Raw genomic sequence first — 19,809 nt, 5'->3', positions numbered from 1 at the left:
TCCCTAGTAATCACTTCGAAGTTAAGTTCCAAAAGGCTATGGTTCAGACACATAAAACATCAATTGCATACGTCATCCCTGGTCAACTTCCCTTCATTTTGCTGCAGTTGACCTAGGCAGCTAAAACAGGGCAGGAGTGTGAGCTGAAATGGCCCAACGATTTTCAAATTTACATGCTTAACCTAGTTTTGTTGGTCCCCAAGAGCCTAGGTCTGCAGCGAGAAAGTGAGTGTACCTCAAGCGTGTCATGTGTAAACCTTTCTCTACGCAAATCCTTTCCAGCCTTGGGCTTGGTGCCTTAAATTATATATAGTAATTCATATAAGCCGGGTCAATTAATTCACCAATCAATGCAAGCCTCTAAGTTTCAGTACAAAACCTCAAATAGCAAAAATATGATTCTTTACAAAAACAAAGACAAGCCAAAGAAAGAAGGGCATTCAAGTCCACCAGCACAAGCAGTACAACTTGGGGGCCTGAAATACTGCATGTTAATACTGAATATAGGTTAAAGAGAACATTAGTAACTGTTACATAGAAAAAGGACCAAACACAAAACTCTCAGCTTTGACAAGCATGAAGTTCTGGGAGATTACATAAAAGACCAAGGCTATCTTTCAGAGTCTTGAGCAAACATATCCAGCAGGTACAATAATCATAGAAAATTAGGGCAATACCAAATCAATGCATGGGTCAGTCTTCGCCGAGCCTCTTATGAGCAGGAGAAATTATAAGAGATGGAAGGTATAATACAGGAGGTGTTTGGTCCCAGAGAGCAGCTTTAAAATTGCAGTCAGCCATTTCCAGTGCTACGTCTATTGGCATATATTAAGGTTATATTTGAAGAGAAAATCTAAAAACAACACATTTCAAATGCACTCTGGGATGTAATCTAGCTGCAGTATATTATTATGAAAGATAACTTAACATCCCATGTCAGAGAATCTCTTTACTTTCTTTTACTCTTAATTTTGAGAACATTTTAAACAAAACATATTGTATCAGTTTACATCCATGTTACACACTAAATACAGAAATGAATAAAAGAAGGAAATGGCAGATCACCGATTTTTTTGGGGGGGGGTAACAAAACACAACTTAAATGAACTATAACTATAATGAGGACCTTAAATAAGTAGCTGGCTCATTTAATACTAATCAAGGTGAGCGACATCACCAACCCCCAATTCTACCATCTGCTTGGGACTCTGTCCTTACCGTCCAGGGAGCAGCTTGGCTATCTCAGCCCAACGATTACCCAAGCATTTATGAGCATCATAAATGATCTGGTCCTCTTCCTCCGTCCAGGACGACTTCTTCACTTCAGGGTTCAAGTGGTTGTGCCACCGCTCTCTGCACTGCTTCCCCATTCTACCCTTCAGGTGTTTTGCAATCAAAGTCCAGTGCTTGGTGCCATATTTCTTGACCAGCTCGATAACCTTCAATACAATAAACTAATTTAATCAGTTATTTTAGTAATGCTCCTATTACAGGATGCTACAGAAATAACCACAGCACAAAAGGACACTAAATTAAGCAAGCCCAGTCAAAGAAAGCACATGTTTACCAGTAAGGCTGTGTAAAAATCCAAGAATAAGCCCGACTTTTTAAATCTTACAGGTTTGCAGAGCAGCTTTAATTCAGCCTGTCATCTGATAATGTTAATTTTACATATCAACTTTGAATTTTCTTCTCCACTCCAAAGGCTACATAACCAGTTCTACCAGTTTAGTAATAATGAGATTAAGTTCCAACACTTCAAACGGCTTAAAAACCCCTTCACATTGCCAATGATGAGATTTTTTGTTTTTAAAAATAAGTGGAATGAAACACAAAGTACACAACCCACATACGTAAATAGCACTTCATGACACGCTGTTACAACAATGCATTGTTCCAGGAAAGAAAAATGATTCATCCCTTGTGGTAATCTCAGTGCACTCATCACCAGGCCATCGCCATTGAAAGCATATGGAAACACCCTTCATATAATGGGCAGAACTACTAGCAGCAAGACAGCCAGTTCATTTAGTTCCGCCCACATTCATCTTCGCAGGTCATAGCCATCACCAGTTCCAGAACGAGCAGCCATAAAAACAACCTCTCAACTTCAAAGGAGCTGTGAGAATGAACAAGTAGGACAAATAAAGGGACTTTGGTCTATTACTATAACTAGCAAATACTTCAAACAATAATCAGCATGCAATACACAGCCAATAGTTACACATCAAATAACACGTTCTTTACTAATGCTTTCTGTAGTTCTATCATGGATGCATCAAACTAGTACCAAAGGTGTTAAGCTACTTAAAATCATGCATGTCATCTGTGTCTTAAAGAACCTGGGTGTTTAACGGCCTCCACTGTCCAATTTTAAAATTAGTTTGTGCATCAACAAAGTTGTGAGGTAGCTTTTATATGGAAGACGTATGGGACCTAAGAGGTAACCGGGGCACTGATTTCATGGTTCAAAGAGGGCTCAAAATACGTATGGTGGTGGGGTGATTCCAAGTAGCATTCTTCAGACTATGCTATTTACAGCTTCGTTCACACTCTTAAGTATCCCATGTACATATAAAATGTGCTTCAGAGGTAGTTGACAAGCAGTTTATTATCAATGGGTGAAGAGCAACCAATAGTGCTAAAAGAACAAGTTACTTACCTTCGGTAACGCCTTGTCTGGTTGGGACTATCTAGCAACAGATTCCTTACCATAGAATTATCCCTAAGGCGTCAGACTGTATTGAAAACCAATTGACTCACTTATTTCAAGGGAAGAGTAACCATACAATAAATTACCATTCAAACATCCATACACTGAAACCTGTGCAATGTAAAAATATCTGTCCTTTATTAGAATAATGAAATCCTTGGACTGTAAAATATCACAAAGCAATAGTATCTAACAAGTAATCCATAATATCATAGAATTAGATACTGAAACAATTCATAATCTAAAAGACATTTTTATGTTTTTTTAAAGGCTCTGATTGTGTAAACCACCAATTTTCATCAAGTCAAAAGCATTTCATTATTTATTATTCCACGAGTCTAACTATTAATATCACAATATATTCAAGGGCAACGGTAAACAAAAAAAAAATCTCATTTACACAAATGCTAGAATTATAGATCATAATTTGTCTACGCAGCGTTTCGGTGGTGTGCAGCTAGTTTACCCCACCTTCCTCAGGACAAATTGTTAAAAGCAACAAATATATATTCGAATAGAGAATCCCTTCGGACGATAGGGTATCTCAAAGGTCATCATTTCAATTCTAGCGGTGAATCATAAAGTGTTCCTCTATACAAATACCCGGTGAATAAAACTCTTTGCGCCTGCAGTAATTTATTGAATACATAAAAACCAATTTCTTTGATTGTTGGTTGGTATTTTTAGATATGGTGAACTTCTCTTTTCCTCTGTATTATGTTTTTTTTTCGATATGGGGCTTTTTTCTTTCTTTTTGCCCTCGTCCTCCTCTTTTGACAAAGACTCGATCGGCAAGACAAGATGGTTTACTCAGAGGACACCAACCCACCCTGTTTTTTGAAGTACCACATGGTGGTGGTGGTTAAACTAGCCTTCTCTTGATAGAGGGTAGAAAGGCTTTGAATGCCAGCCGGGTGCCCGGAGCTCCAGTAGGGTGATGTGAAGTACAGATTTTGCCAGACCAGAGGACCACAATCTCCACCTCTCCCAGATGGCCGCCTCATCCCATGAGTGACGAATCTGTCATCACGGTCAGATGTGGTTTCGCAAGGGGAGGGGTCTGCAGCCAATCAAGGTTGATTAACCACCACTATAGATCTTTTGCAGTTCCCCCTGAGATCTGAACCTCGTTTGAAAGATTCCCCTAATGCTGCGCCCACTAGAACTGCAGGGCCCACTGAAGAGTCCGCATATGCCAGAAGGCATGTGTCTCAAGCAGGATGCAGGAGGCCATGAAGCCCAACCGCCTCAGAGTCCATGTCACCAAAACCCAGGAGAGTACCCTGAATAACCCTGGACTTGCCATTCAGGAGGATAAGCCAGAAACTGCACCATGTCCAGAACAGCTACGATGAAAGGAAGCATCTGTGAAGGAGTCAGGTGTGACTTTGGCACATTGATAGTGAACCCCAGCGAGTGCAGGAGGTCCGCCGTAGTCTGGAGGTGGGAGACGACTGCCTGGGGCAAGCCCGCCTTCAACAACCAGTTGTCAAGATAGGGAAAGACTGGTACCCCTGATCCCCGCACATGAGCTGTAACCACTGCCATCACCTTGGTGAACACCCGAGGGGCGATGGTAAAACCAAAAGGGAGCAAGCTGAACTAAGTGCTTGTGGCCCAACGTGAACCATAGGTAACTTCAGTCAGCCAGCAGGACGGGAATGTGCAAATCCAATGCCAACATCCAGTCTCCTGGGTCCAAGGATGATCGGAAATGAGCGAGCGTAAGCATTATGAATTTCTCCTTTTCGAGCAAGAAATTGAGAGGGGGCACATCTATGTTGGGATGAAGGCCTCAATCCTTTTTGGACATCAAAGTAGCGGCCGACTTCTGGTGTCTGCACCCTCTCTATGCCTCCTTTGGCCAAGATAGCTGTCACTTCCTGGAAGAGTAATGAGATGGTGCTCCGTCAGCATGATGCAAGCAGGTGGCATGGTGGTGGGGTTGTCACAAAGTGGGTGTGATGGCTTATCCGGCCTCCCACTGGTTGCCAGGATGGTTGGAGGGTGAACAAAAGAAGTTTGGAGGCTGCGGCTACCAGGGGGTGGTGGAGTGGTTCAACCTCTGGCTGCCCGACACACAGGGTCTGGGCGTACCACGTCCTCGGCCACGCAGAGGCTGGGGAGCTTTCCAACAGTTGTGGCTGGGCAGTAAAGAAGCAGCTGGAAGACCCTTCAGAGGCCATAGAAGGCGGACTGGGGTTGTATGTGAGGACATGGAAAGGCCCATGTACATGGCCATAGCTCTGCTATCCTTGAAGTGCTCCAGCACGGAGTCCACCTGGTCTCTGAAGACACAGGAGCCATCAAAGGGCATGTCCATAAGCTAAGCTTGGACGTCCCCTGAAAAGCCAGTCGTTCTCAGCCAGGCATGGCACCGTAAGGCCACCGATGAAGAAACTGCTCTGCCTCGCGAGTCGGTTATGTCCAGCCCAAATTTGACCATGAATATGGCTGAATCGCTCCAATCTGCCATAGCTTGAGAGAGTATGGCCCAGGTCTTCTCCGGGTCTATGGGCAGCACCTGCACAACCGTATCCCACAGTTAATGGGATTAACGGGTAAACCGGTACATGGTGTTCACGGATCACAGTGCCAGGCTGGTGGAAGAAAACATTTTCTGGTCTACGGTGTCGAGCCTCTTGGATTCCCTATCTTTGGGGTGGTAGGGAATGCACCAATTTTACACAGAAGTGGAGGCTTGTTCCACCAAGCTCTTCGGGGTAGGGAGTTGCATAAGGAAATTAGGGTCCTCTGGGGCGGGGAGAAGGCAGCGGGCAATTTCCCAGTTCACAGGAGCCCCTGTGCAGGGCTTGGACCAGGTCTCTAACAGGAAGTCTACAAGGGCTTCATTAAATGGGAGAAGTGGTTCTAAGGGGGTCCTTCTCAGCCGAAGCACCTCGGTCAAGATGCTAGTCTTGACTGCCAGTGAGGGCAGGCTAAGGTCCAGGACCTCAGCCACCCTTCTCAACACAGCAAAAGAAGCTCCTTCCTCTGTAGCCACGGTAGGAGGAGAGACCATGCCAGTATATGGGGTCATGTCCAGTCCATTATTGTCTGCCAATTCCTCACAACAGTCCATTTGGGGTCCAGGCACCGATATTCCTCAGGGTCCAGTGGTCTCTACCTGTTAGACCAGGCTTTTTCTGAGGGTTTACTCCAAGAGGTTTTGCCACACGGTTTTTGACCAACCTTTCGTTAGTTTTAGGACTCTGGGCACTTTACCACTGCTATTTAGTGCTAAAGTGCATATGCTCTCCATGTAAAATTATCATGATTGTTTTTACATGATTGGGATATTTGATTCACTAGCAGGTCCATAGTACAGTGCACTGTGTGCGCCAAGGGCCTGCAAATCAAATGCTCCTAGTGGGCCTGCAGCACTGATTGTGCCACCCACACAAGTAGCCTTTCAGAGATGTCTCAAATCTGCCACTGCAGTGCCTGCGCTCAGTTATAACTGCCATGTCGACCTGGCAAGTGCATCCACTTGCCAGGCCCCAACTTTCCCCTTTTCTTACATGTAATACACCTCTTGGTAAAGAAGACATTTTTTTTTTTTTAGAAATCAAGCAAGAATCCTGAGCCTACAAAATTTCACTATTTGGCTGAAAGGAAAGCAGAGGAGTCATTGGAAAAAAGGGACAAGCCTATAACAAAAAAAAGCATTTTTATGTATCTTTGAAACAGGCACAATTAGGAACCTGAGGAAGGAACAGGTAGGTAACTATAAGAACATTCCCAGTTCTAGATTTTCAGGGCAATGAATTTCCTAGTGGAAAAACTAGATGCACAAGAACACCAGAAGAGATCTCCCCAACAAGGCATCTTGACCTGCAAAAACAGCTTAGAGAATTATATGGATTCTGCTTAAAAACTATACAGGCTTGCAGTGGGAACAGGCCCCAATAGGAATCATACATTGTGTAGATTTGGCTTCACTAATCAGACAGGGCTCAATATGAAAGAAAAAAAATGTTTGAGAGAAAAGGTTGCTGGCCAACCAACAAGGAGGGATTTGGAGAAAAAGTTAAGATTTTTTATTTTTTTTATTTATTGTGAGAGAGTTTTATATAGCGCTGGCTAGACCCGGAGGTATCCGAGCGCTTTACATAAGGTTCCACAGAAATTACAAAATTACATCAGTTACACGGTACATCAGTTACTAGAAATTACTAGAAGTGCTGGCTAGACCCGTGGGTATCAGAGCGCTTTACATTAGGAATCACATTATTACACAGTTAAAAACAGTTACAGGTTACATCGGTTATACGAAACATTTAAATAGTATGGAGGAAGGATAAATAGAGAGGATAGGGGGAAGGGTGTAGGTGGAAGGAGGGAGATAACGGCAGGAGAGACGAAGGAAGGTCTGCCCAATGTCCGGCTGGGTAGGTGATGGCCGAGGAGGGAATTCACAGCCCATCTCCCCTATAGCTATCAGGGTAGCTCCACCGGGCAACGGTCAGGTAGCAAGGTCTCGGCGGTCGAGGGAAAGTTCACAGGGTAATTGTACTGAAGGGTGTGCAGGATCCAGGTAGGATAGGGGTAAGAGGGGAAGGGTGTAGGGGTAAGGGGGAAGATAACGGCAGGAGAGACGAAGGAAGGTCTGTCCAATGTCCGGCTGGGTAGGTGACGGCCGAGGAGGGAATCCACAGTCCATCTCCCCTATAGCTATCGGGGTAGCTCCACCGGGCATCGGTCAGGTGGCAAGGTCTCAGCGGTCGAGGGAAAGTTCACAGGGTAAATTTCCTGAAAGGGTGTGCAGGATACAGGTCGGTTGAGGGCTAGGATCAAGGTCTGGTCGATGACCAGACCTTGTCATATAGGTCCATGTAGGACCTTCCATGTAGGTCTGAAACCAATGACTGCTGCTTCAATCTATTTTGCGGCCTTTAAGCTGAGGAAGCAGACGCAGGGCAACCCTTGGGGTGTAACTTAGACCCCCAGTGACGATCGGCGGGAGGCGTCATTTTGAAGTCAGGCGTGTTTCAGAAGGGACACTCGAGGAATAAAAAAGCGTGTAGCTGGTGCGCTTGTGCCCGGAGTAGCTTCCATCCTTGTACAGTTGTGTCTGCTGTTTTGCACTCCCACCCTGCATTATCATTTTTTTGCAATACATATCTTTGGACCTGGTAAAGACAGCCTAAGCTTGATCTGAGAAGCAATACAATGTGCTAGCAGCAAACTCTGTTTAAATTGTAAAAAGTGGTCTAGAGGATAGTTACATATTAAGAAAATTCACTGCAGAGCTTTAGCCCAACGGTGTTAAGAGGATGGTACCGTGCAGGTATCCTAATCAGTTGCAGTGCTCCAGTCTGCTTCTCTGTGGAAATGCTGCAGGATTTTGGGTCTGTAGGCTACCACCCGAGTATAGCAGATTGCAAATCTCCACCAGTGTTTACCACTATCTAGGGTAGCATCTCAACCTTCAGAGCTAATTACAATAATCCATTCTACTTGGGGATAGTTGCTCAAAATTCTTCTTGCTGGTTCTACATGCAGATGAAGGGATTTGGAAGAGCCCTGGACCAATGGTGCACTGTACAGTCTAAACAATAGCCTAGCAGCTAACTCTGATTTCTGGAATCAGCAGCCCCATGTCAGAACCTTCTCATTCTACTACCACCCCAGGTTCTAAGGATTCAAGATCAGTGGCCAACTATTTCTGTGAACCTTTTTAAGTAACTATCTTAGTTTTGGAAGTTAAGGCATGTGGGGCATAAATCCAGGCCATAGGACGTAAAAGATCTGACCGCTTTCCTCCAGCAGGCAGTAGGTATTCTCCTCAGCAATAGTAAGGTAAATTTTCCTTTTTTTCCTGGTTACAGGCTAGCTTTATAGCTACAGTAGATGAGAAATCATGAAGGGTGAAATTAGTAGTAGATAGTAGGCATGCCTAAACCAATGCCCAGAATGCCTCCCAGTCTGCAATTCAACATATCTATTAATACAAGACCCTCCCCCAATTAAACCCAGTAGCTTCACACAAATTCATGTTGATCCCACTGCAGTGGGGGCTAGAGAGAGCAAATGGAATACTATTTTATATGGAGCATAAAAGGCTCAACATGATCATTTGCTCACATCCCAGAGCACATGCAAAGTAAAAAACATACAGGTCCAAAATGGTAAATTGCAAGAGAACACCGTAGGAAGATAAAAATCCTCAAATAAATGAATGTCTGATCCCTGACAACAGGTCCACCATTCAGTAACAAAGCACAAATCTCTGAAAAGGCTTTTGCCCATGAACCATCAACCTCAGGATGACTGAATTTCGCAGAAGCTTTCCAGTGTCATCCTCCTGTTAACAGAGAGCACAGGTGTGTGATGTAGTGTGTGATCAAGGAGTAAAACTACTCAGACACATGTTGACAGGGCGCACAAATTACCTTATACCCAGAAATGTTACACCACTGAATCAGACTCTGTACTGCAGTAAGTATTTGGTGCATGAAAATAATAGAAACAAGGTCATTTATCAGACTGTATGTCCCAGTCAAACAAGCAAGATCTGAAAATATATTTAAATTCTCTAATCAGTCCCAGACCATTTAGAGATCAGCAAAAGCCAATTCTTACAAATGGATTTTTTTTTACTGAAGTAAATAAATACCTTCGCCCCCAAAAAAAGAGGAAAAAATGCAAAACTTGTGTAAAGACTCCACAATCATTCTGCGCTTACTGATTGGCAGATGATACAACAAAGGAAAAGCTGTTCCAGGGGGAAAATATCAGAAAGGACATGTGCTGGCAAAAGATTCTATTGTGGAAGACCCTAAGATTGCGAAATGTCTGAGCAAAATACTCTGCCATTACACTTCTAGGTCAACCGATGGCTTCATAAAGTTGTATGGAAACGCACTGAATTCTAGAGCTGCAACATAAAAACAGAAGATATATTTCTCAGTATTAAACAAAACTTTGAAACGCAACCATGTTAAACATGCTCATGTGCTACAGGTATTTCAGAAGCAGCCATTCTGCCATGATTTCTTGCATTAAGTATCTTGTGGCCCCAAGTTTCATCATCATTAACTGGTCGAAAGATGCAGATTTAGCTAGATTAACCACATGCTTGATTTGGTGCCAAAACAAACAGTTTCACCTTTTGATCTTCTTCTTTGGTCCATGGTCCCTTCACCAGATCTGGATTGAGAACCCTTGTCCATCGATGTTGACACTGCTGGTCACTCCGGTTCTAGGAAAGAGCAAACAATTTTTCAACTAACATCAAGTACACAGATCTATGCAAGGATACAACAAAAAGCAATTGTTCATCTACTTTAATACCATATACCCAAGGCAACATTACTCAAACTGGGGTTTCATAACATTATTACACAATCAGCTAATAGAATTTTTGTATATTCGGTTGCAAGGATACAACAAAAAGCAATTGTTCATCTACCTTAAAACCATATACCCAAGGCAACATTACTCAAACTGGGGTTTCATAACATTATTACACAATCAGCTAATAGAATTTTTGTATATTCGGTTCCACTCCCTAATAATTAGTCATCAACCATTCTGGCCTAGTTGCAATGCGGCTTTTCTGCTGCGTATAGTTCCATCAAGTATCTGCAAGAATAGGTACTGTGAAGGATGGAAGAGCCAGGACTATGGGTACTATAAGCAGACCCCCCAGGATATAGCGGCATGGATTCGCAAATTTAGCGGCACAAATATGGAAATTTAGCGGCACAAATATGGAAATTTAGCGGCATTTTGCGGCACTTTATTTTACTCATAATCATTCATCTTTCCTCCGTAGCACGCGATCGTAATCGCAATCGCGATCACTTTCACTTTCGCGGCCGCGTCACTTTCGCGGCCGCGTTGCCAAAGCTTGTTAATTTATATCGTAAGGAGGGGGCTCTTTGTGATCAATAGGTAAAGTGAGCTCGCTTTATGATCAATATGAGGCTTTCTGTCTCCATTTCATTCAGCCAGTATTTAATTTTGGTTTATTCCCAATCGTAACGGAGACTTCCTACCTCCGCTGCCATTCTGGCTCACAGTCCACTCCGACACTAACTGCCCAAGGTCTATTAGGCCCTGATGGGACTCTTCTGTGTGTGCTGCTTTGGAGTTTTTGCTGTGAATCAGGCATTCATGCTGGAGTAAAGACGATGTGGTGAGAGCACTTTGCATGTTCCCGGTGTCTGCCAGGTCTCTTCTTTGTTATCTTTTGGGCCTGTCTTCAATCCCAGCCTGCACCGAAAACCACTCCTCTCGGGGCACTGTGTGGAACGCAAGTCTCTGTGGTTCTCAGTCCTCCAGAGGGCAAAGGTGCTGAGCCCTGAGCTTTGCAGCAAGTGGATCACGCTGCAAACACTGCAGGCCAAAGCAGAGGTGCGAGGGGAGCATCCTACCTCGCTGCCATCGTTGTTGTTTACATGGCTAGAGCTCCACTCTGCCTATTGCTTAAAGATTCAGCCCCCCCCTCGAATTTTTTTCTTAGCCCCCCACCCCCCAAAATTTGGCTTTAGTTGCGCCTCTGCCTGTGGGGGCAAAACATCATCAAGTACGGGATCAGGTCACTTTTGTAAAAATTGCGGCATTTTTACAAAAGTGCCGATTTTCGCGGGCACTTTTGTAAAAATCGCGGCATTTTTACAAAAGTGCCGATTTCGAAATCGCGAAATCCTGGAGGGTCTGTATAAGGAGAACCACAATGAGCCATGAAAGTAATTTTTCTTTGCCAGTCATTCTGCGCATATCCCCTTTCCAAACTGGCTGATTCCAAAGGCTTCAAGTGCTGGGAGCTCATAAAATCCTACGCGGTCGAGCATTAACATAACAGACCACAGAGAACTTCTGTGTAAAAAGCTGCATCCATGCAGGAAAATTATAAATCATGTGGATGAACGACATGAAGGTTAATTAGCTTTGCACAACATTTCCACAACAGACTTCTGGCTCTCGACAGCCTTCTGCTGAATCAAATGTGAAGCCCAGAAGTAGGCTGGATCCGTTTTGTGGTTTGGATATGCAGACTATCAATCTGACAATAGTAGTTTTCACTGTCTTGCTGACTTGGAATAGACCAGCATATGTGATAAAGGAAAATCAGGCTTCTATAAAGCCAAGTTGATTCTGAGATAGAAGATTTAGTGAGCTCAAAAATAATACTCATATCTCCTTCAACATAAACCTGGATTCAAAGAGTGGAAGTGTACTTTGTCTATTTAAGCCTCAATGCCATCAAGACACTGTTTATAGGGAAAACTAAACAGAGCTCTTTCAATTGGATGACTGAAGCTGACCAGTATATTGTCAGGCAATCGCAAGTAAGAAAGCAGTTTTCCATGACAAAATGTGAATGTCCAAAGATTCCATATGCTCACAGGAATTGTGCATTAGAGAAACAAGTACTAGTTTGATATTACACTGAGGAGCTAAATCCCGGATAGACTTCTCTATTTACATCCTCAGATCACAGTGCATTTTAACACCATCATTTCTTAAGAATAAAATCTCTAGACAGTAACCCCTGTAACACTTTTATGAGGGAGTCCACCAGTATGCCTAAATCAACTCAGTCATGCTTGTTTAGATATCATCTAAGGAAGCCTGTAAAAGTGAAGGCATTTTTAAAAGCCTCAAATCAATCTCACCTGTGAAGCCATTGTGTTTCCTGACTAAACACACGTTAGAACCCCTAGAAGGAGCTACTGGGCCCAACCGTGGGGGTTGAGGCCTTTTAACTCCCCATTCCTCAGAGCTCAAACTATGATGGACTCTGAGCAACAGGGCCAAGAACCCCTAAGGTACTTGAGCTGGTTAAAGTTGTAGCCTAGAAATTCAAGGCGGTGTACATACCAGAGGTACTCTAGAAACTAAGGGCCCGATTCACAAAGGTAAACTTAGACGTTTGGTCTTAACTTAGCCAAACGTCTAAGTTTACAACTTTGGGAATTCACAAAGGGCATTTACGAGTACTATCTTTAAATCTGCACTTAGGGAAGAATTCCATCCAGAGTGCTGACCTAAATATAGTACCCACAAATGACCTTTGTGACTTCCCAAAGTCGTAAACGTAGACATTTGGTCTAAGTTAAGACCAAACCTCTAAGTTTACCTTTGTGATTAGGGCCCTAAAGGTGGAGAGTGTCTTGGTGACACTCTGGAAAATGCATTAGGGGACACAACTGTCTGGGAGAGATCTGTCCTAAGGGGATCCTAGAGCCTGAATCCACAGCACTCTTCCTAGGTTCCTACTAGGAATCCTTCACCGAAGTCCACTACAGCCTCATTCCTTTCACCTTTCAAACTTGTCGCTAATAAAATTAGCAAGGGCCTCTCTGTCCCTACTCCAGAAAATAGTCAACCCTCTGTCCCTACATAAATCCTTAATCTGATCTATGGACATGGTGCTGAGGTCTAATCCCAACCCAGTGTTTAACATTGTGTATGCGCGTTGCCTTTGAGCATAAAAAAACTGGATTGATTGTATTACTACCATAAATTGGAAGTAGCCAATGGCACTTTTGTATCCTGGCTCCTAAACATTAGGCGCCCCACTGCTTGCAATCAATAGTCAAAACCCCTTTTAGAGGGCCATGGGGAAATTCGGAGTTACGGTGCCCAACCATGGGGCCAAGACATTTTACTCCCGATGTCCTTGGGCCCAACCTACTATGGATTCTGAGCAACTGGGTCAAGTATCCCTTCAGTTCTTGGCTCTCAGCAGTAGGTGGAGTTGGGTGAGGGGAATCATGGGAGGGAAGATGATTACAGGGGCTCACAACAAAACACATGCATTAGCAGCAAATACCAACCAAAATCACTTTTATGAGAAAAAAGTTATTTTAACCGCAAAAAGTATTTTATTTTAACTGCTGTCACCAAAAAGTGAAATACAACGTCGACAAACACTACAAAGTCCCCGCTAAGGTCGAGGCACTAGTGTTTTGTATGCAGTTCACCGACTCCCACTCCTTCCCAATAGCAATAATGGATACATTATAGGCAAAAATGCAGGGTAAGCCCCACTAAGAGTCTCAAGTCCATTCCAAATCGATTAGGAAGTTAAAATGCTCCAGGTCCGAAGCGTTGCCTAGCAAGCATGCTCCCCCAGGGCTGAATGGATTCTATTTGTTGTCACGTTTGGAACGTCTGAAGTTCCGGAGTGTGCCACTTTGTGGGCGCTAGAGCAGCAGTAGCTAATCCAGGTCAATTCGGTTAACTGTACACTCCCCATGTGGCCTGCACTTGGCTATCGCCAAGGGCTTTGCACACACTCACTCACAGTGAGAAGTGTTTGGTTCGTCCCACTGAGCTACAGAAGGTGATGCAAAGTTCCTGTTGAGGATCCCTTGTTCAGGTGTAAGTGTGTGGAGTTTATAAAAAGGCCTCAATCCACCAGCGACATTCTGGGTCAGGCCACGCTTCTTGCTAGTCCCGGTGACCCCCTCTGGCATATGGGGTCACTGTATCTCCACCGTACATGGGCAACAACTAGATCAGTACAGCAGATGCCTGAACAGCAGCCCCTCCTGGCATACAGGGACGCCAACTTTTCACAGTGCAAGGGCTACGGCACACTCCACACTGAATCAGTCCACGACCGCCCCTCTTGGCATACGGGGGTCACCGATCCTTCACTGTACACATGCTCCAATCTAATCGAAAGCGTTGGTTACAGCTCACTTTACAGCAGCTCCTCCTGACATAAGGGGCTGCAGACGCCTAAATGCACACAGGGCCTGGCCACAGCTCAATTCACAGCGGCCTTCTCTCTGCATATGGAGGGGAGGGGGCGGGGGCTGTTGCCAACTTTGTCCTGCACATGGGCAACTATCAGATCGGTGCAACAGCCATTTCCTCACACCTTGAGAAAGGAATCTGCTCAACAGGGTTTCCCACTGGAACTCACTCCCTCCAATGTTCTCCTTGTCCTCCAAAAGGCACACTGGTCTTGACAAGCAGGTAGGAGCCAAGTAATCTCACACTCTGCTACAAAGGGGGACATTGCTATTAGCTCTTGGCTTAGTAGAAAAGCTGATTTGGTAGCTCCTATTACAGCCACAAAAAAGTTACCACCCGCTCAGCATGCTGGTTCTCTCAGAACTAGTTCAAGTGCATAATAGAAAGAGCTTAGTGGCACCACTACTGGGATCTTGACAAAGTCCACTAGAACAAGGCCTTGATGGTTCACCATGAAAACCTTAAGAGGATATGCAGTAACTTCTATACGCAATGTATAATGGATGCTGACAACGATGGGAAAGAGTTTTTAAAATTGTTGCTCATTTTACGGATCCAAAACTTGCCGTGTACACTCCAAACAACTCGCCACCTTTCTGACGAAGAACAACTTGCTTCATCCCTCACAATCAGGGTTTAGAGTCAGTCACAGCACAGGGCCCACATTAGTAGAGGTTTCAGAGTCCATTAAAACCAGCTTGGTCTCTGGCTTGAACGTGGCCTTGGTGCTGTTGGACCTATTGGCCGCATTTGATACGGTTAATCATAACATTTAGCTGTATAGGTTGAAACATCTGGGTGTGCCGAGTTCTGCAAGTTGGCTACGTTCATTCTTTGATAAACGTGAACAGGTGGTATGGATGATATACCTCAGAGGTTAATAGGCTGAAGTGGGAAGTGCCGAAAGGCTCCTCCCTAAGTCATACAATCTTCAACATTATTAATGTCACCTAAGGTAAATCTGGTTGAAACCTTCAACTTCAAGGTCATCTCGTATGCTGAGGACACAACTGCTTACGTGTGATGGGGACTCTGCAACGGAAAAGGATGCATTTGGTTGTTGTATGGTAGCACTGCTTGACGAGTAGCAAACTGCAGTGCAATCCACATAAAACAGAAATTTAGCTGTTTGGACGGAATCCTCTTCCAGGGTGGATTGGAGCGTGACCCGACAGAGTGCCTCACGCCCCCTCTAACGGCTGTGGCATTATGTTTGATGCCCGCCCAACTGTCATTTGGAGCACGGTGTCAGCAGTGGTGAAAGAGTGCTTCTGGATTTTTCGCATGCTGAAGAAGTTTCTCCATCAAGTTCCACAGGGCGCTCAAGTCACAGTGGTCGGGTCTATCATTTTGTCCAGGATGAATTATGCCAAAGGTCTGTACCTGGGCCTTTCACAGTTCCTGACCCAGCAGCTTCAAGTCATTCAGAATATGGCAAGCCACCTATTGTAAAGAATACTGAAGTACTCATCAGTGTCTTTATACCGGGAGAGACTTCAATGGCTGCCAATTAAACAACTTATTGTGGAGGGCTTCATGCGTCAGTGTTTTGTACATTATAAGAGGCCTATGTACCTTAATGAGTGAATTGCAGAATATTGCCCTGGGACACCCCTGCACCCCTGTAAAGCCGGATTGAGGTCCCAGGTTTCAAAAGGCAATGGCGGTCAGGTTTTCCCTTCTCTGTTAGAGCAGCTGGAATGAGTAATCAGCTGCCTGAACAGCTGAGGCTCATCTTGGATGAAATAAAATTTAAAAAGCAGTTGAAGACTCTCCTATTCAGACTTTAGGGGTATTAGGATTAAGATGGCCCACAGACTCATTCTCTTAAGTGCCTAAAGAAGTACCGGGACAATCGGATGAGTAGCTGCACTTTAGAAGTATCGGTCATTCATTCAGTGTTGGAGTTTTGAAGGCTTATGGGTCCATTCCTCTGCCCGCTCTCTCTTGAAAGCAGTCTGTCACAGCAGAAGTGACTCCAAAGTGGATAGCCACACAGCACAGGCCATTGGAGGGACTGAAGTTCACACCTAGATGCCAGCCACAGTGATAGGTGTATCAAAAGGTAAGCCCAGGGCCTCAGCGCTACTATTTACGAGCCCTTAATCCACCCCATGCCTTCCGAGACGTGCCCGGCCGCTTCTTTGCGACCTCTCTCTGAATCAAAGAGCATCCTTTGAAGGTGGCAGGGGTACTCAACTTACAGAAATGCAGCAATACATAAATATGTCGGTGGGTGGATTCCTCAACCTCATGTTTTACCATGCAGCCCAGAGTCTCCAAAATGGAACCAAGAGTCTGTCAGATATTGTGCCATTCACCGGTACCTATATACCCAGCCTATCCATTTAGCCTACACACTCCAACCTTTATGTATGGTACCGCACATATACCATATACATATGTATTTAACATGGATGCAGTGCACAGCAATACATCCTTCATATATTGTACCACTTACAAGCACACATATCTAGCACATACGTTCATTCAATATGCAAGCACTGCACAGTACTGCATTATCGCTATATTGGCCTTCCCAGGCAAACATACACACAGCGCATGTACACCACTCATACTCTGCACCGCTCTTCACAACAACGGGATATAGGTCATGGGGTGATTTAAGCACATAGCAGCAGAACTTTGAATGAGTGAGCCTAGACCTCTCTCCGGAGACAGGTTAAACAGGACCGGTTCACTCCTACTGATCACTAAATGGGGTCTCTGTCAGTAGCTTGGGAGATACTTTAGCTCTCCAGCTACCTCTGAGTAGCTCACCTGTGTGCATTCCAGCTTATTAAATTAGAAGTTTTTGCTTGGTTGAATTAATATACACATATAACAAAACTGAAATTATACAACACTAATATTAAGTAGCTCTCAATGCGTTTCATTGAACATATGTAGCTCTCAGTACAGAAAAGGTTAGAGACCCCTGCTACACGGTATGCTGCCACCACCGCGCTCGTGCTATGCAATTCCTGGTAAAGGTAGTGGCCTTTCACCATTAGAAGGGTAGTGCTTCGAGCGTCCCTCCCGGTCCAACAAGACTACAACTTGTGAGACAGGCCGATGTCATGGCGCACACATACAATTTGTGTTTGCCTATGACAACAAACATCAGCATTAGGAATCCAGACATCAGCACAGTTGGGGCACTCCGGGAACGGGTGCACATCCATTACCATGAGGAGGACTTCACCATTTGAACACCATATCAGAGGTATGTATCCACTGACTAGCCTAGGTGCTCAGTACACAGGTGGTCAGAACTAGGTCCTGAAGCCCTCAATTTGCGTGGGCGTTAAGGGCAGAGGGGGGACAGGCTTCTCAAACAATGTGTACCTTTTAAATAAAAATGGAGATGCGGAGCCTAAGGAAGTTGGACATCCCCAAGAACCTTAAGAGTTGAGACAATCCAAACACAAACACTATCTCCCGAGATTACAAACCAAAAAATGCATTTTCTGAGAAGGTAGGTTCCACCCAAGACCAATTCACAACCACCCACAAAACCAGAGATGCCTCAAACTGCATTAACATTCAGAGGGAAAACTAGTTACTCTACTCTGTGAGAGGAGAGCAGCAGGAACTTTTGCCTTTTGTAAAGAGGACTTAATCAGTGTAAACCAAACATTTTAGCTAGTCACATAGCGTACTAAATAAATAAATAAAATAAAATAAAAAAAACACACACAATAGTAGCTATTGCTCCAGAAGCCAGCACAGTTCAAACTGATGAATAGTCTCACTTAGTAAGTCTGCAAAAACATATTCATGGGCACTTAAAATAGCTCACTGTAAAAACTGCTACTTAAGGAAAGGCATTTTCTGCTAAAGAAAATTGATATTAAAATAAAATGTGAAAGGTTTGCTATGCTTGCTGTGTCAAAGCATGCTTTTTGTTCTGAACGAAGTTGGGCAACACAGCCACTGTACTGGTTGCAGAACGAGCTAAGCCAGAACAATCAAATCCAAATTCTGAACTTTTGTAGTTACCACTGAAAAGCGGTCTTTACATTCCAAAGGGGATTTAATCAGGGAGAGCAAAAATCCAGAGACTCCACACATTTGGTGTACAAGTCCAAAAAACCTGTAGAAAGAGCTTTACATGTGCTCTGACCCCCTCCCCTCTCCCCAAAAGAGTATATATGATAGGCATATTTCAATTAACTTGCCTATAAGTCCCTGGTATATGGTACAAAGTGTGAGCAGGACCAATAAGTCTAAATGTCACAAGTGTACACCAGAACTTGTGCGACCATGGCTGCAACCAAGGTAAAAATGTCTCTAGGTCTGCCATTGCAGCCTAGCCGGGCAGCTTTTAAAGTGTAAAACTCAACATGGCAAGAAAACCCCTTGCCACGCCCCAAACATTGCTTTTTACTATTGACAGGCAGGATACCCGATATTAAAAAAAAAAAACGTTGCTTTTTTTTTTATAACACATTTTATTGATTTAGGCTTAACACAGAGGACTGGAAGACATTTATTGCACAACATCGACCAGTAATGGACCCACAACTCAAAAAGAAGATCCACACCAATTATAAAAAAAAAAAAAAAAAAAAAAAAAAAAAAAAACACTTTGCAGTTTATTTTAAGACCAAGATCTTCACAATAAGGTAAGTATGGTTTTAAATAAAAATACTTTCACTTTTAAAAGTAGATACTTATCTGAACAGTTCAATGTTATCCTATAGGGAAAACAATATCGCAGTTAAACAGATAACACACTTACAATGCCAGTCTTCAGATCAACGGTCAGCAAGGGGTAAGGGTCAGGTGAGGACCAAAACTGCACAACCAGTGGCACTGGGGCGGCCGGATGCAGAGGTAAAAATCTAAGTTCGGCCCAATGCATTTCAATGGGAGACTGGGAGTGCTCAAAGCCACACTGCTGCAGGTAAGTAAATCGGTTACAGGTGCCAAGCTTTGGGGATTTAAGTTCAGCATGGGAGGCCAGAAAGCTGCACCAAACATACACCACCAGCTGCCCAGGGGCAGCCAGGTGCAATTTCAGCATCGGGCACCCAACGCTATTCATTGGAGATTCAAGTGTTCACAAACGGGCTGCAGGTGTTGCACCAGAGGTTGCAGAAGGAAGACCAACAACAGCACCGGTAAGTAGATGTGTAGGGGGGTCATAGGGGCACTGTTGGTTCAGCTCACCAAGGCCCGGGTGCCTTTCGACATCGGAGACTTCTTACCGGAGCTGGTCGCTGTCAGGGGGAGCCTCTGGATTCACACTGCAAGCGCAGTCGTGGAGGCCAGGAGAGGTCAGCCAAAGCTGGATTTCAGGTCAGGATCGCTGGGGAGACTTCACTAGACAGGTGAGATACTCTTACTCGGGCCATGGGCATCAGGTGCAGAAG

At 44.3% G+C, this 19,809-nt stretch overlaps 1 protein-coding gene across 5 annotated transcripts in view; it reads right to left on the bottom strand.

Moving 5' to 3' along the window:
• Positions 1-19,809, bottom strand: part of MYBL2 (MYB proto-oncogene like 2) — a 210,805-nt gene that overhangs the window by 111,537 nt on the left and 79,459 nt on the right. For 3 of the 5 annotated variants that reach the window (XM_085619226.1, XM_085619224.1, XM_085619227.1), the window contains 2 exons: positions 9,825-9,917; positions 1,219-1,439 (listed from right to left, as the gene is read on the bottom strand). In XM_085619226.1, coding sequence (XP_085475352.1) covers positions 1,219-1,439; positions 9,825-9,917 — 314 coding nt within the window. Of the gene's footprint in view, positions 1-1,218; positions 1,455-9,824; positions 9,918-19,809 lie in introns of all 5 variants that reach the window. The other 2 variants (XM_085619223.1, XM_085619225.1) reach the window with 1 other exon arrangement.

Source organism: Triturus cristatus, chromosome 7 (genome assembly GCF_964204655.1).
Source record: "Triturus cristatus chromosome 7, aTriCri1.1, whole genome shotgun sequence".
NCBI classification, from domain to species: domain Eukaryota; kingdom Metazoa; phylum Chordata; class Amphibia; order Caudata; family Salamandridae; genus Triturus; species Triturus cristatus.
The sequence above is the reverse complement of the archived record's forward strand: the minus strand, read 5'-3'. Positions and strand labels throughout refer to the sequence as shown.